Below are 13919 nucleotides of genomic sequence, written 5' to 3' on the forward strand. Positions count from 1 at the left end.
GGGAAGAGAGAGAGACAAAGAGACTAATGTGCTGCAACAGCGATACACTTCTCTCTACAGGTCAAGATGTGGCAACTTGCATTACGGTATATTCCTCTTTCTTAACCACCGATTTGCAAAACCACAGCTTTGGAAATTACAAAGTTAAAATGTCGAAATATTTGTTTACTGGTTTAGCTAACGTTATTCATACAAGACATCAATAATTGACAGACGATGAAAATGTGTTATTCTGAATTAATTTACATGAGCTTGATGAAACAGTCACATTATTTAACAAATACAGAAATAAAAAATAACTTTCTCCAGAGATGTTTGACATTGTGAATTCATATCTGCAATATGAAAAAGACACTTTTTATCAACACACTAGTTTTAGTGTGTACCTGTCCAGTTCATGAGGCCAGTCTCTTCTAAAATGTATACAGTTCACACCCATATCAGTCATTCACTGAATGACAAGGCATATAGCATTACATTAAAACAAAAAATGATGGTGCATAGACAGTAATATTAGAAAATCCCATTTGCTGGCATAAAGATCTACACTGATCTTTCATTTTCAACAGCAAATGTTTCCCAAACACATTAAGCTTGTTTATCACACACAAGCTTTAAAGCAAGTGAGAACTCAAAACTGCATCATTCAGGAAGAAAGCAAAAAAGTGCATTCTGTGCAATATCCTGACATCCAATGCTACAGGATCAGTTCAGGAGTGTATTACCACTGTTGAGGTAATTGTAATGCCAAACCAAAATTAAGGAGGTTTATCTATATCTATAGGATGTTAATGGTGAAGTGTTTCGTGCTAGGCTTTGTCATTGTCAGTAAGTCGAGATTTTAGGATGAGGGCTCACTCCACTTGCATATTGCGCAATAGAAGTCCTTTTTGAACTCCTCCCTGCAGCATCCTGGCGCCAAGACTAGTGCCTGTGATCCCGTCACTAAAGGGAGAAAGAGAATAAAAGAGCATTGAGCAAAAATTTAGGTAAGCACACGCTGTACGGAGGAAGCAAAGGGCCTCACAATAGTCGGTATAGACCAATTACAAACAAGAATATTTCCCTACACAGAAAAGCCTGACTTACAACAGTACAAGAGGAACAATGCATGTTAGTATCCAGCATTTTGTAAAATGACAACACCAACTGCAAACCTCAAACAACTATAAGACATCTAACATGGAGTCTGTTACTTCACTGCTGCTTACATGGGGCTAAACTTCCTCCTCTTAGAATCAGGATGTTCAGGTCCATCTGCAAGTCTCTGCAAGCAAAAAGAGGACAATGAAATCAATACGAACTGCATTCACTCAGCAACAAACAAAACCTCTATGCAATGTTGTGAAACTCATACAGTCAGACCCTGTCGCTTGACCAACCTCTTTGCCTGCCGATTCCTGCTGAAATCTTCTCTGCTCCAAATTTTGCTGAGGACAGATGGATAATAGGTTTAGACATGTTAACAAGAGGAATGTCTTTCATCTACACCCTTTGGATAACAAACATTAAATGTATGAGACAACAATTTAACAAAATACCCTGAAAATAGGTCTGCTTTACAGCCAGGATTCATCGTTTATCCAATGTTTGCAACGGTGTGAAATTAGATTCAATCTGTTTTTGTAACCACCTTATGTAGCTCAGAGAGCTGTTGGTGCCTGATGAGGGCCTCCTTGCTAGGGAACTGCCTCCTACACAGCAGACAGGCCAGTTTAACCCAGTCTGTCATTCTCCCTTCCTTCTCCTCTTTGTCACCTCCTTCTTCTTCGCTATCAGTTTCTCCACTGTAGGCTGGGACCAGACCCTGCTGCTGAGGAGGAGAACGCTACAGAAATGGGATGCAAGATCAAAGACTGAGGAACAGATGGACACAGAAATGATAGTAAACTTGAAAAAGCATTTTGTAGCATCCTTTACAAAAAGACAGAGTGTTAGAAAAACTATGAGGAGAACAGACCAACACACACACAATCACTGTGACCATACTCCTTACTTCTGTACTTTGTCGGATCTGGTCCAGAAAAATCTGAGGCCGTTCAGACAGTGCACCCTGTAGGACAGAACAGCAAAATCAGAGGGATAAGACCTTGTTTTAGCAGACATTGTCTTATTGCTTGCACATGGGCAGGATGAGTGCTTATAGGAGCCTGAAGCTACCTACACATAATCTGCAGCCATACCGCAAGGTAGGGGGTAGAGCAGAGAGGCAAAGCGCAGCTCAGTAATGTTCTGGAATTGGTTGCGCCTTGAAAAGGTTAGCGGCAACAAAGTCAAAGTTGAAATAATTTTAACTTTGAACCGCAATGCCGAGCGGTGGGCGACACCATGGGTAGACGGCTTAAGGCTCTGGTTGATGGACATTCTCCCCTGTCACTATCGTATCTTGCTGCCCGTAAAGCCTGCTTCACACGGGACGATTTTAAAATTGTCGGCCGATTTTCCAATCCTGAGAGACCCCACACACGGTGATAAAAAAATCACGGGTCTAACAGTTTTGGTCGTACAGTGTGTGGTGCGCAGCACACGGCAAAATCAACACATCACACACGAACCGATTTGACCCCCGAGCATTCCCAGGTCAGACGGGAAATCTCGCAAAATCCCTTGAGATCAAACGTGACTTCAGAGTAAACAATCATTGCGGACGAAGAGGATGCAGCGGTGATAGTTTGTAGTTTGTTTTTAACCGAAAAAAAACGTTATCAAAAGAAAAGGCGATGGTCAAAGAAGACAACGCGAGCATGGACTATACTTGCTACATCATGATATGGAGGGGATTAGTTTTTTCTCATAGTAATGTCGTTACGCATTACACAGATTAATTACCGTTGAAATAAACGTTCATATATTCGTTTCCATGTACTCTGGTGGACTGCAGTTGTGGATGTAGTTATGCCCATTGACTTTATTTATTTTACACAGGCTGCGTGCTCGTTTGTCCCCGGGGGACACCACACACGAGGAGAAATCGGGCCGAAAAAATCCAACATGTTGGATATCCCCAATTTGAGATCGGAGCGTTCCCGACGTCCTTCCGAGCAGACAAGAGCAGTCTTAACACACCACACACGGCAGGAATATCTGATCAGATTATTTTACGAGGGAGGGGTGAATCTGGGCTAAAATCGGCCTAATTATCCTGCCGTCTGAACCAGGCTTAAGGTACACAGGTGTTTACAGCTGAGCATCTGTGTCTGTTTAAGAGTCATGTACCTTTTTCTCCAGAACAGCATAGCCTGCATCAGCACTAGCCGATTCTCGACGGTCATCTAGACGACTGTGGCCAGGTGCCCTAGTGTAACCAGGTGGTAGTGATGTGGAGCCAACGGCAGGGGACGAGGAGACAGAGCGCATGTTCTCCTTGTGTCGGTTGAGACTCTTAGCCCAACGCTCCATATCTTTGGCAATCTATTAATATAAAGCCCAAGAGATGCAAGTTAGCCAGTTAAGCGGACTAAACAGAGGAACATTTACAATTTCAAAAGTCGCCCAAACCAGGGCTGGCCAATATCACCTGAACAACATACTGCAATCCAACTTGGTAGCCCTTTAATGAATACTATCTTGGTGAAGTCTAAAATTTCCAGAACACGTGAGTGGTGTTGAAGAATTATGGTCATTTTGACCATATAGAATAGCATAGATCATTTTGAACTGAAATTCATCATATTGTAATGTATTGTAATTTTGTCCACTAACAGAAGTGTTAAGTCATACATACTAAACTCCAACAGCTGTTAGTTATTGTGTCAACCTTTTTAGTTGTACAAATTTCTCATCAAAAAACTTTGAACTCCAAAAGGTAAATTTCATTAATAATGTCAGTACTTGAACTATCATTCCACTATGTAGAGTACCTGTTGAGCAGTTTTATTCTTGGGTTTCTCTTTCTTCTCCTTGCTCCCAAGGGTAGCAAATGGTGAGTCTGAAGGGACTGCACCAATGCTCGTGGGAGAACCCTCGGAGTTTGACTGGCCAGCAGCAGCAGGGATGTAAGTGTGCTTTTCTCCATCCCAGTACATGTACTGCTGAGTGTGAGGGTTGTAATAGTACTGCACAGAGGGGCACACAAAACCAAACTGAAATGCTGAGGGAGAGGATACATTCAGAAAGGTCATTCAAAGAATACTGGCTTGACATTTAGACTGCAGTACAACTCTTTACCTGGGAGTTTGGGTCATAGTAGAGGCCTGTAAGTGGGTCGTAATAGTAGCCAGAGCTTTCGTCATACTGGTATGTCGAAACATCTGGCACAGCTAAAGTCAAAGACACATCACATATACCGCAGTGTAAGATATACAATTTAAAAACATTTAATTGATCATAAAAGGTTAGCTTGACAGCATCCTCATGATTGATATACATTCACATAACAGAATTAACACTTAGCAGTTACCCACCCAAAAACTATTGTGTATGCATGATTTCACCATTTTAAAGAAGTCTGTGGAAACTAATTTTAAAGAGTGGCTCAACTGAAATGTCTGCCACAAAAGGTACATCTATTTGCAGTATAGTGGTATTTATGGAATGGACCACCAGAGGAAAATAGGGGAGGGTCATGTCTTTTTATTCTTTGTTGAGGGGAGGGTCACCCAACTTTTGTATTCATGAAAACAGCAACATTTCAAAGTGGCTCGTTTGGTGCATATTTATCCATGTAGCTCTCAGTCTCGGCCCGCTACCAGATGGGTCTGACCCATGAGTTTGCTAGGGGGCAGGGGAAGCACTGCCCCCCTGGTGGCTGAAACGGGTAATTGCATCATTTAAAAAATGAGTGGAATAATTACATCTGTCATGACCAGATATTTTATAAATATCTTAAATTACACAAAACAACTAAATGGTGGTAGGCAATACATCAGATTTCATATATTGCTTTAGTATATTATATTTATATTTATATATATATATATATATATATATATATATATATATATATATATATATATATATATATATATATATATATATATATATATATATATATAAACAAGATGGCTGACATGGGAGCAGCAGGACGCAAAAAACGAAAATTACGTTTGGATGGACGCCTTGCCGTCTGGACACCTTGCAATAAAGGTTTCCTAAATGCCATGTATATACATTTGATGTCATCTTACTAATTGATTGCGGGTTTTGTGTAGATTTGGACTTTTATACGTTGTATTCCACTTTGTTTAAACGGCGAAGTGGAGAGGCCTCATTCACCTATTTGGAGCTCGCTGGTGAATGTGACACTCGTATAGGCCTTGCTGGATACACCGTGACTATTTGTGGATCTACTGATCGTTGTGGATTCCTTTTTTTCCGTGTCACTGGATTACTGCAAAATACAGATCTTTTTTCTCAGCGTGTCTTAACGTTTTATGGTGTTATTGCGCTTGGTTTCTGCATTTGGAGAGGCATCTCAACAGACTGTAGGTTGAACACTGAGTGTTCACTGTTACATTTTAGTTGAATTTAGTGTCGGGGCATTCCGCCACCGTCTGTATATTGCATTCACAGTCGTGCCACGATTGGATTTCATAAGGGTGAATTGTTAAATTGTTACAATGTAATTTTAAATCTGCTAAAATAAAATAAACATATGTTTTGGAATATAATGTTCAACTTTGGCAGCTTTACCTATGTGCTAAAACATACAATGACTGAGGAAGTCCATGGCAACCAGTGTTGAATTTTATATTTCCCAGTGTCCTTTGATGAATGGTCTCAATGTTTTATTTCATGTTTCACTAGTTTACTAGAGGAGTAACTTAGTATTTGAAGTAATGCAGGTAGTGTGCATTAGGTTTCCATGCTTATTGTGTTTCCACAACAATGTTAGTGAGTAAATCTACTGAAACGGCCACCACACCATAACAGAGGAGTGTGATGTGTAAGATGACAATGCTGAGGTTAACTCATATACCATATATCATGGCTGTAAAAAAAAAAAAAAAATATCAAATTGCCTCTGTACAGCTTTGCTAAGTGCAAACTAGCACATAAGGGGAGGGTCATGCCTCTTTTTCAAATCATTTTGGAGGGTCATAGAAACATTATTATTGGCGAGGGGAGGGTCAAGTCTTTTTAACCTAAAGGTCCCAAAACTCCTCCGGTGGCCCCTTAAATACATAACGAACAATCCCTTAGTGAAGATGTTAAGTCTGTGTTTTTTTAAGCTAACTCGATTCCTAAAGCTGTGTTACGGAACACTGTAAATAAATTCTCAACCTGTAGGCAACACTGGACACACAAAGCCTTACGATATTGCTGAAGCTCATGTTCAGTGCCTGGGGTAGCAGGTTGGCTGGGAGCAGCTGGTTGTGGCTTTCCCACTATCTCAACCTGAAAAAAGACAGAGCTCTTAAAATCAAGAAAGTAATGGCATTAAATGATGAAAGAATACAAGAGGCAAGAAGAGATGCAAACTAATATTGTACCTGTGTAACTGGTGCGGTGGTGATGAGTGCAGTCTGTGTATGACTAAGAGGATGAACGACTGCTGATCCAGATGTCATTGCCTCAGCTGAACACACAAACAGGTGGCTTAAGTTAACTCAAGTTCAATTCACATGTATACCGTTATATAGATCATATTGGTAACAGGCTCCATATTTTTAGCATATATAATACCAACCTGCTCCTCCTGTGTATGTCCCCATCAGGGCTTTTCCTGCACCGGGTAAAGCAGCTACCCTGGCATCTGCCTGGGTCTTGAACGTTGTGCCATCTAGCCCAGAGTATTCATTTCCTTCCTGATTGTATGTTACTGCTGCCCCCTGCTGATACACTGCTGTATCTGTACTCTGGCCTCCACCTGATCCATTCTGAGCAGTCTGAGAATGAAAAAGATATATTTTTAAACAAAAACACACAAGAATACAATCATATATTTAAAATTTGAAATTAAAGATGTGTTACAGCCCTATGTTTTCTTGGCTGTCATTCAGGTTACCTGTGTGACAGCCCACTGTGCAGCAGCTATAGCTGTGCTGGCCACAGTAGCAGCACTCACTCTGCTGCCATCCGTCAGAAACACATCACTGACATAGAAAAGAGGTACAGTCAAGTCAAAGTTTATTTATACAGCACTATTTATACAGACAAGCTGACCAATGTGCTTTACAGAGCAATAGAATATCACACGACAGACAAAACAAGAAAACTTTAAGAACAAATTAAACACTATTAAAAGCAATTGAATAGAAGTGTGTTTTCAAGAGTGACTTGAAAACTGACAAGTCAGAAGCAGAGCGAATATGAAAGGGCAAGCTATTCCATAGTGTCGGGCCAGCAATGGCAAAGGCACGATAACCTCTGTGTTTTAACCTGTACCGTGGTATGGATAAAAGTTTCTGTGTCCCTGACCTAAGATCCCTGGAAGGAGTGTATTGCTCTAGGAGTTCCGATAAATAGAGGGGAGCTTGATTGTTAAGACACTTATAAACAAATAAAAGAATTTTAAAATCGACCCTAAAGCGAACCGGCAACCATTGAAGGGAAGCTAAAATTGGAGTGATGCGTTCGTATTTACGAATGCCTTTTAAAAGTCTCGCTGCCGCATTCTGGACTAATTGAAGACGTGTTAAAGTTGTAGAATTTATTCCGTAATATAAAGCATTACAGTAGTCCAGTCGGGTTGATAAAAATGCATGTATCACCCATTCAAAAGCTTGAGGACATAAAAACGGCTTAACTTTAGTCAGCATACGTAAATGAAAGAAGCACGAACTGACAACAGAGTTAATTTGTTTATCCAATTTCAAAGAACTATCTATTGAAACACCTAGGTTTTTCACACAAGTACAGGTACAGATAGGGTTTCAGCGAGTTTCTGGTAACCAACATTTAGAAACCTTTCTTTATGGTGTATAAACACAACGGTCTACTTTTAGGCAACTAATTTGTTTTAGGTATCCACTTAATTCACATGACCAATTTGAGTTTTAATGTGATGTGGTAATTGCTGATTTGAAGCCAAAATATTTTTCTTTGTGCAATAGCAATAATGTGCAGTGCTCTTGTGTTTTTTTTTGCAGTAAAGTGTGGGTCTTTACCGTTTGGAGCCTTTGGCAAACTCCACCACAAGTGCCTTCCCGTCAATAGAGAGAGCTGGCTGGAGAGCCTGTAAGATCTGGAGCAGCTGAGATGCCTCCTGTTGATAAAAAATACAGAGACCTGTGAGTTAGTGTGGGTGCATTTGTGTAGCTGCCTGTGTCTATGTATATTTAAGATAAAGCTTATTTCAGAATAATCAGAAGACAAAAATGTTTTGCCTATGGATTGATCTAATCTCATTACAATTTCATTTAAATCGGTGAATGACAATTCATCTGTCTAGCCCTCAGGCATATGTGTGTGTGTCTGCCTCATCATGTTTCTCACCACTATTGTAGAGAGTTGTAGAAAGGCAAAGCCCCTGTTGAGATGTGTGTGCTTGTCCTTGATTAGGCGAACGTTGGAAGGGGAGAGAGTGGCAAATGGAGCCAAAGCAGATAAGATGGTTTCCAATGGAGTATGCGGGCCAAGGTTTCTTAGTATCAGAGCTGGTGTAGGAGAGGATGAAAGAATATTATATTATCCAACACAAGATTTACCAATTCAAGTAGCAGATAATAGGCAGTGTTGTCCCCTTCTGGTTTGCAAGCTATAGCTAGGTAGAGAATTTTTTTTCAAAATATAATAAAAGTGCAAGTATTTTCCTTAATATCTATTAAACTATATTTTCCAAAAGTAGTAGTATAAATAAATCCATTACTATATTAATCAATGATTGAAAATAGAAAGGTTACACAAAACTAGATCTTTCTGAATAGAAGAGATTGCCATGGTGAGGAAAATGTCAAGACATTGTTAGACTTGTCAGACATACTGTCATTGGCAACATCTGCCTGCGGTGTAGCCTGTCCTGGGTTGACAGTAGGACCAGAAGAGTGGTAGGGTGCTGGCAAGGGCAATAAGCCTTGGGCTCCCTCCTTTTGAAGACCAATAGGCAAATCCCTTTGCAACTGGGGCAACTTCAGTTCAGCCTCTGAGGAAAGACAACATGCAATTTATGTATTATTATATGGTTTGTGAGATGTTTTATTGTAAATAGAGAATAGTTAAAGTAATTACAGTAGCTGGGTTAAACTTTACCTGATTTAGGTACACTGCATTTGAAGCACTTCTCTCTCCTTTTAAAGTTTTGCACACCACACTGTTGAAACGTTAAATGACCTACTGTTAAGATTTATTAAAAGAATGAGCAACTAAAGTGACTGATGTACATGGATACAATTCACAAATTGAATTTAGATTTTCATACATGCATGGCACACATTGCAAACACACACACACACAACCTTGTTGCAGAGCCAGTCCTCATTGGCACGCGGTTTTGGGTCACTATAGTGCATAGACACTCTCTGTCCCAGAATCAACAGCACTCCCTGAAAGAAAAAGAAAAGAGAGGGAGGGGGAACAAAAAATGATTATCAGCGATAATTAGGCCACACATGCCAGAGAAAGGCCTCATCTCACAAGAGATGAGAGAGAATGAAAGGGACGAGAGGGGACAGAGAGAGAAAGAGAGTAGAACTGAGGCTGAAGGAAAGAGGACACCAGAGAATTGCAACCTTCAGCTTTAGGAAATTGGGACGGACTGAGATGGTGTATGTGTAGTGTGTGGGTGTCCATTATTAAGGACACAATGCATTTTGTTCAATTGTGTTATCCCTCCCCCCTTAAGGGGAAACCTTTTCACAGTTTTCCACACATCCCATCCCACTGTCACCACCTTCATCCCCCAAATAGACAATAGCTCCATCCTAAAGATATAATAATGGTTGATGACCCAGATATGAAAGGTTCAAAAACAAGAAAATTAAGTACTATATTGGTTCAGAATCAACATACAATAGACCGTGTGAGAAACTATATTTACACTGTAACACTAACCCAGAGGTGGTAGTGTAGAATTAGGAGAGAGAGTGAAAAAATGTCACTGATGAAAGAGGAGAGCTCTATAATAGAGGAATTTGTATTGGGTAAATGATGCCAGTTATAAAAACTATGCTGCTAGGCTCCAGACAGACAGACGTCAGCATGATGTAACATGAATTTGCCTGTTTGTGGAAGTAGAAATAAAAGACCTCAAAGTACAAAGACCTACCTACCTCAGGGACAAAATTGATTTCTCTACTCTGTGTGTCTATACCATACTGGAATGCATCACGTGCAGATGAGAGGGTATGTTGTTATTGTGCATTTGTCCTGATATTAACCCATATGTCCCATTGTATGCATGTATATATGTGTATGTGTGTCTGTGTAAGGGAGAGTGACCTGGTTGGTCTCCATCCAGCGGGTGGCCTCCTGTATGACATTAAACTCGACGAAGGCGAATCCTCGGCTCTGACCTGGACACCGCCCAGCGCCATGGTAACCGAACAACAACAACAACAACATAACAACGCAGTGAGGGGTTAGTGCTTCATGTCCAGAGGAGAGAGAGACCCTGTATCAGCACTAATAATCATTGCTTCCTCTCTCCCTTGGAAATAACACACCTGACAGTTATTGGAGAGCCGCTGTCATATTCTCTGCAAGGGTGGGAGGACGCAATGTCAAGTATCTCAACAGGGTCAAGGAAAGAGGGAGATTCCTACCAACTCATCAGTTTGAGTCTGAGCTTTTTGTTTTTGAATGATGAAGCACCCACGCACCAAGAAAACACACACACACACACACACACACACACACACACACACACACACACACACACACACACACACACACACACACACACACACACACACACACACACACACACACACACACACACACACACCAGTCTAAAGTATGTAGCACTGGTGTGGAATGTCTCCATATTATGGCTATGCATTACTATGACTGACTAAGAACACATTATACAACATTTAGATTTTTATACTTTTAAAACAGCACTTATTTATTTTTTTTATATATATATATATATATATATATATATATATATATATATATATATATATATATATATATATATAAAACTGAGAGTGACTTATCCTAAGAACAGATAAACAGTGATGCGGGGTGAGAAAGACAGAGCAGTACAGGGGACTGTAAGTGTGCCTAGTCAGATAGGCACACCTTACAGACAACCAGTGTGTTAGCAAAGGGATAGGCCAGTGAGACAATGACCTTAATGGAAAACCTTTAGAAAAAGACAAGCTTTACTGAGTTGCATGGATGACGCTCACGTAGCTGAGAGATAGCTGCAACACTTATATCCCCACACGTACACTCAAAAATAGCTACAATGACAAACGCCATAAAACGCATTCTGCTTCCACTGCTCATTTCTTAGTTGACACTGTTAGTTTGTGAGCATTGTTCATCTACTCAGACACATCTCACTTAAAGATGGATGAGGCAGAATCATGAAAGGGTAAAGATGATAAAAGAGGTAAGGCAAAAAGGAAAATGAATGCCATGGAGTGAAGATCTACAACCTATAGCTGTATGCATGCATTCTTGTCTTTGAGAATATGGATAGAGCTCTCCTTTGAAGCATGCATGGATATTTTGTTGCCCTGTGAGCACTAGCCAGAATTCAAACACCAGCAGACAAAAAAAAAAATCAAAGCAGGAAATTGCAGCAAAAGCCTGTATATAAGTAAATAAACATAAATATTAATTCTTTACATCAGCTATCTATCCCGCTGTCAGAGTATGAAGAAAGACATTGACGGTATCAGAGAAGGTAAAGGAAAGGGAGGATGCTTATTAATGAGAGAAGACTAAGCAGATAATGCAAAGTCACCTGAGAGAGCAATTAAGTGAAAGAGCTGGTAATGAATGAGTGTGACATAAAGGGAGAATTCAAAAAGAGAAAAAAACATTTGAGGCAATGGACAAGTTCTCACCTGAGGATTTGTTTCTCATGAGGCGAACCTCTCTTGGCTGGATCCCCTGCTCCTGAAGTTGTGCCCGGATCTATGAACACAGAGGCATTATTTCATTTTAAGTCAACTGACAACAAGACCCACACCTTATCAGACCACTGTTAAGAAAAACACAAACATGCCCAGGAGACATACACCTACCTCATTGGCGGTGGCATTGGGTGGCAGCATGCGAAGCATTATGATGCTGCTTGGCCTCTGGTTGTGGTCTAGATCTGCACGGTAGTCCTGGTCCCTCTGATCCAACTCCTCAAGGGACAGGTCTGGACCAGCATTCCCACAACTATGCTCCTCTGTCCCCACTGTAAAAGCCTGCACAGTCACAAATTAGCAACAGATGTCAACCCAAAAAAAAGTAGCGGCTCTATAAAGAGGATGGACTTGTTATGGCTTACCCTCCTCTTCACCGCTGCACGAGAGAACCTGTCCTCTTCTCTCTGTCTTGCCGTATTGTATTCCATCTGTTCTGAATGGGCACCACCACGATCCCAGTTGCCATCCCTACCTCCTGAATGAGGAGCACTGTTCTCAGGAAAGCCTCTTCCACCTTTCCCCCGACCTCTTTCCTGCGGGCTAGTCAATAACTGCTCAAACCTGGATCCGTCCTCCTCTCTCTGGAGCTTGGGAAGGGCTAGATCAGGCTGCGACTGAGAGCATGGGGGCCACAGGAGCCCTTTCCCCTCACGCCCAATGTCCCCTCCCCCGTCTCCTCTCTGGTGAAACCCCGGGCGGTCTTGGAGACGACCTGGTAAGAAGTCACGGATACCCAGAGATTGCCCTTCACGGTTGTATGGTCTGTCCTCCTCTGCTCTGACATCATATCCTGTTCCTGCCTCCTCATCCTCTTGACCGTAGCCTCTGTAGTCCATGTCACGAAAGTTGTGATCCTTGTGGGTGTTGCCATAGCGACCAGTCCGGTCACCTCGCCCACCCCTGCAAGACAATGTCAGGACTTGTCAGACACATTTACTATATAGGGTAGAAAGGTACAAAAATAAATCTAACTTACCTCCGCTCATAGTCCATGCTGATCCACTGACTCTGCTCCTGGTCACTGCCCTTTTTCTGTTTGGTTACAGCATTGGATACCATGGAAGTACATCAGCAATTTACTCTTTTGAATAGGAAGCAATAATCAGGAGAATCACAGCTCACTGACTGTCTTTTCGAAACCGAGTCAAAACTTATAAACCACTACGTTAGAAAAAATATCTTAAGTAGAGGCCTCATGGGGTGCATAGTAGTGATGTGCAATGTTTGCGTTCAATAGAGGCAGGTCACGTTCGCATTATTCTAGTTCTATCTTCAGGTTAGCTGCATTGTTGAATACTGCAGACTTTTCTAACTTTGACTATTATCCCTGCTTTACTAACTACTCAAACCCCCTAAACAAACGGAGTGATAACCCATCTTATTAAGGTGTGCGCGCAATGCACATGCCCAACTTAACTATCCAAAAAGGAGTATTAAACAATGACGTGTGGCGGTCATGTATGTTAGCGAGCAAGCTAACTATTTTAGCCTGAGTTTGGCTAACGTTAGCTAACGTTAGTCCAAGCAGAGACGCTGCCTCCAGAAACGTCCGTCAACCGTTGTAAACACAACAACAGCAGTTGTATTCGAAATAGGACAAACACTTACCAGTCCCACATGCAACCAACAATAGTTATTTAAATGTCACGTCGAAGCCCAGGTGACAATGGCGTTTTATTTTTCACGGAACCAAGTGTAAAATGGCCACAGCAGAACAACATTTCAAGGGGGAGGGTACCAATACCTAACTCTGTTGTGTGATTGGTGCTTGGAGAGCAGACACATTAGCTTATTGTCGACGATGATTGGACAAGCCAGGCCAACCGTAAACTAGCAGCCCACAATGCATGACATTCAATATTTGATGCGTTTGTGTAGAAACATGTCAGACATAAAATCATGGAATCAGATATTCTAAAGGGTTATGAGTTTTTTTATTTGGGAAAAAAG

At 41.2% G+C, this 13919-nt stretch overlaps 1 protein-coding gene across 1 annotated transcript; it reads right to left on the reverse strand.

Moving 5' to 3' along the window:
- Positions 1 to 223: 223 nt before the first annotated feature.
- On the reverse strand, positions 224 to 13712 carry rbm10 (RNA binding motif protein 10). The gene is made up of 23 exons (XM_028582690.1): positions 13578 to 13712; positions 12946 to 13001; positions 12332 to 12869; positions 12078 to 12248; positions 11898 to 11967; positions 10318 to 10391; positions 9336 to 9422; positions 9130 to 9190; positions 8864 to 9022; positions 8377 to 8537; positions 8049 to 8146; positions 6947 to 7034; positions 6629 to 6827; positions 6432 to 6517; positions 6255 to 6336; positions 4168 to 4259; positions 3861 to 4055; positions 3217 to 3411; positions 1997 to 2053; positions 1634 to 1828; positions 1383 to 1430; positions 1212 to 1267; positions 224 to 945 (listed from the first exon to the last, which is right to left on the reverse strand). The coding sequence occupies exons 2-23, from the start codon at positions 12960 to 12962 to the stop codon at positions 855 to 857; spliced, it is 2820 nt and encodes a 939-aa protein (XP_028438491.1). The 5' UTR covers positions 12963 to 13001; positions 13578 to 13712; the 3' UTR covers positions 224 to 854.
- Positions 13713 to 13919: the final 207 nt, after the last annotated feature.

The sequence above is a fragment of the Perca flavescens genome, chromosome 7, assembly GCF_004354835.1.
Source record: "Perca flavescens isolate YP-PL-M2 chromosome 7, PFLA_1.0, whole genome shotgun sequence".
Lineage (NCBI taxonomy): Eukaryota > Metazoa > Chordata > Actinopteri > Perciformes > Percidae > Perca > Perca flavescens.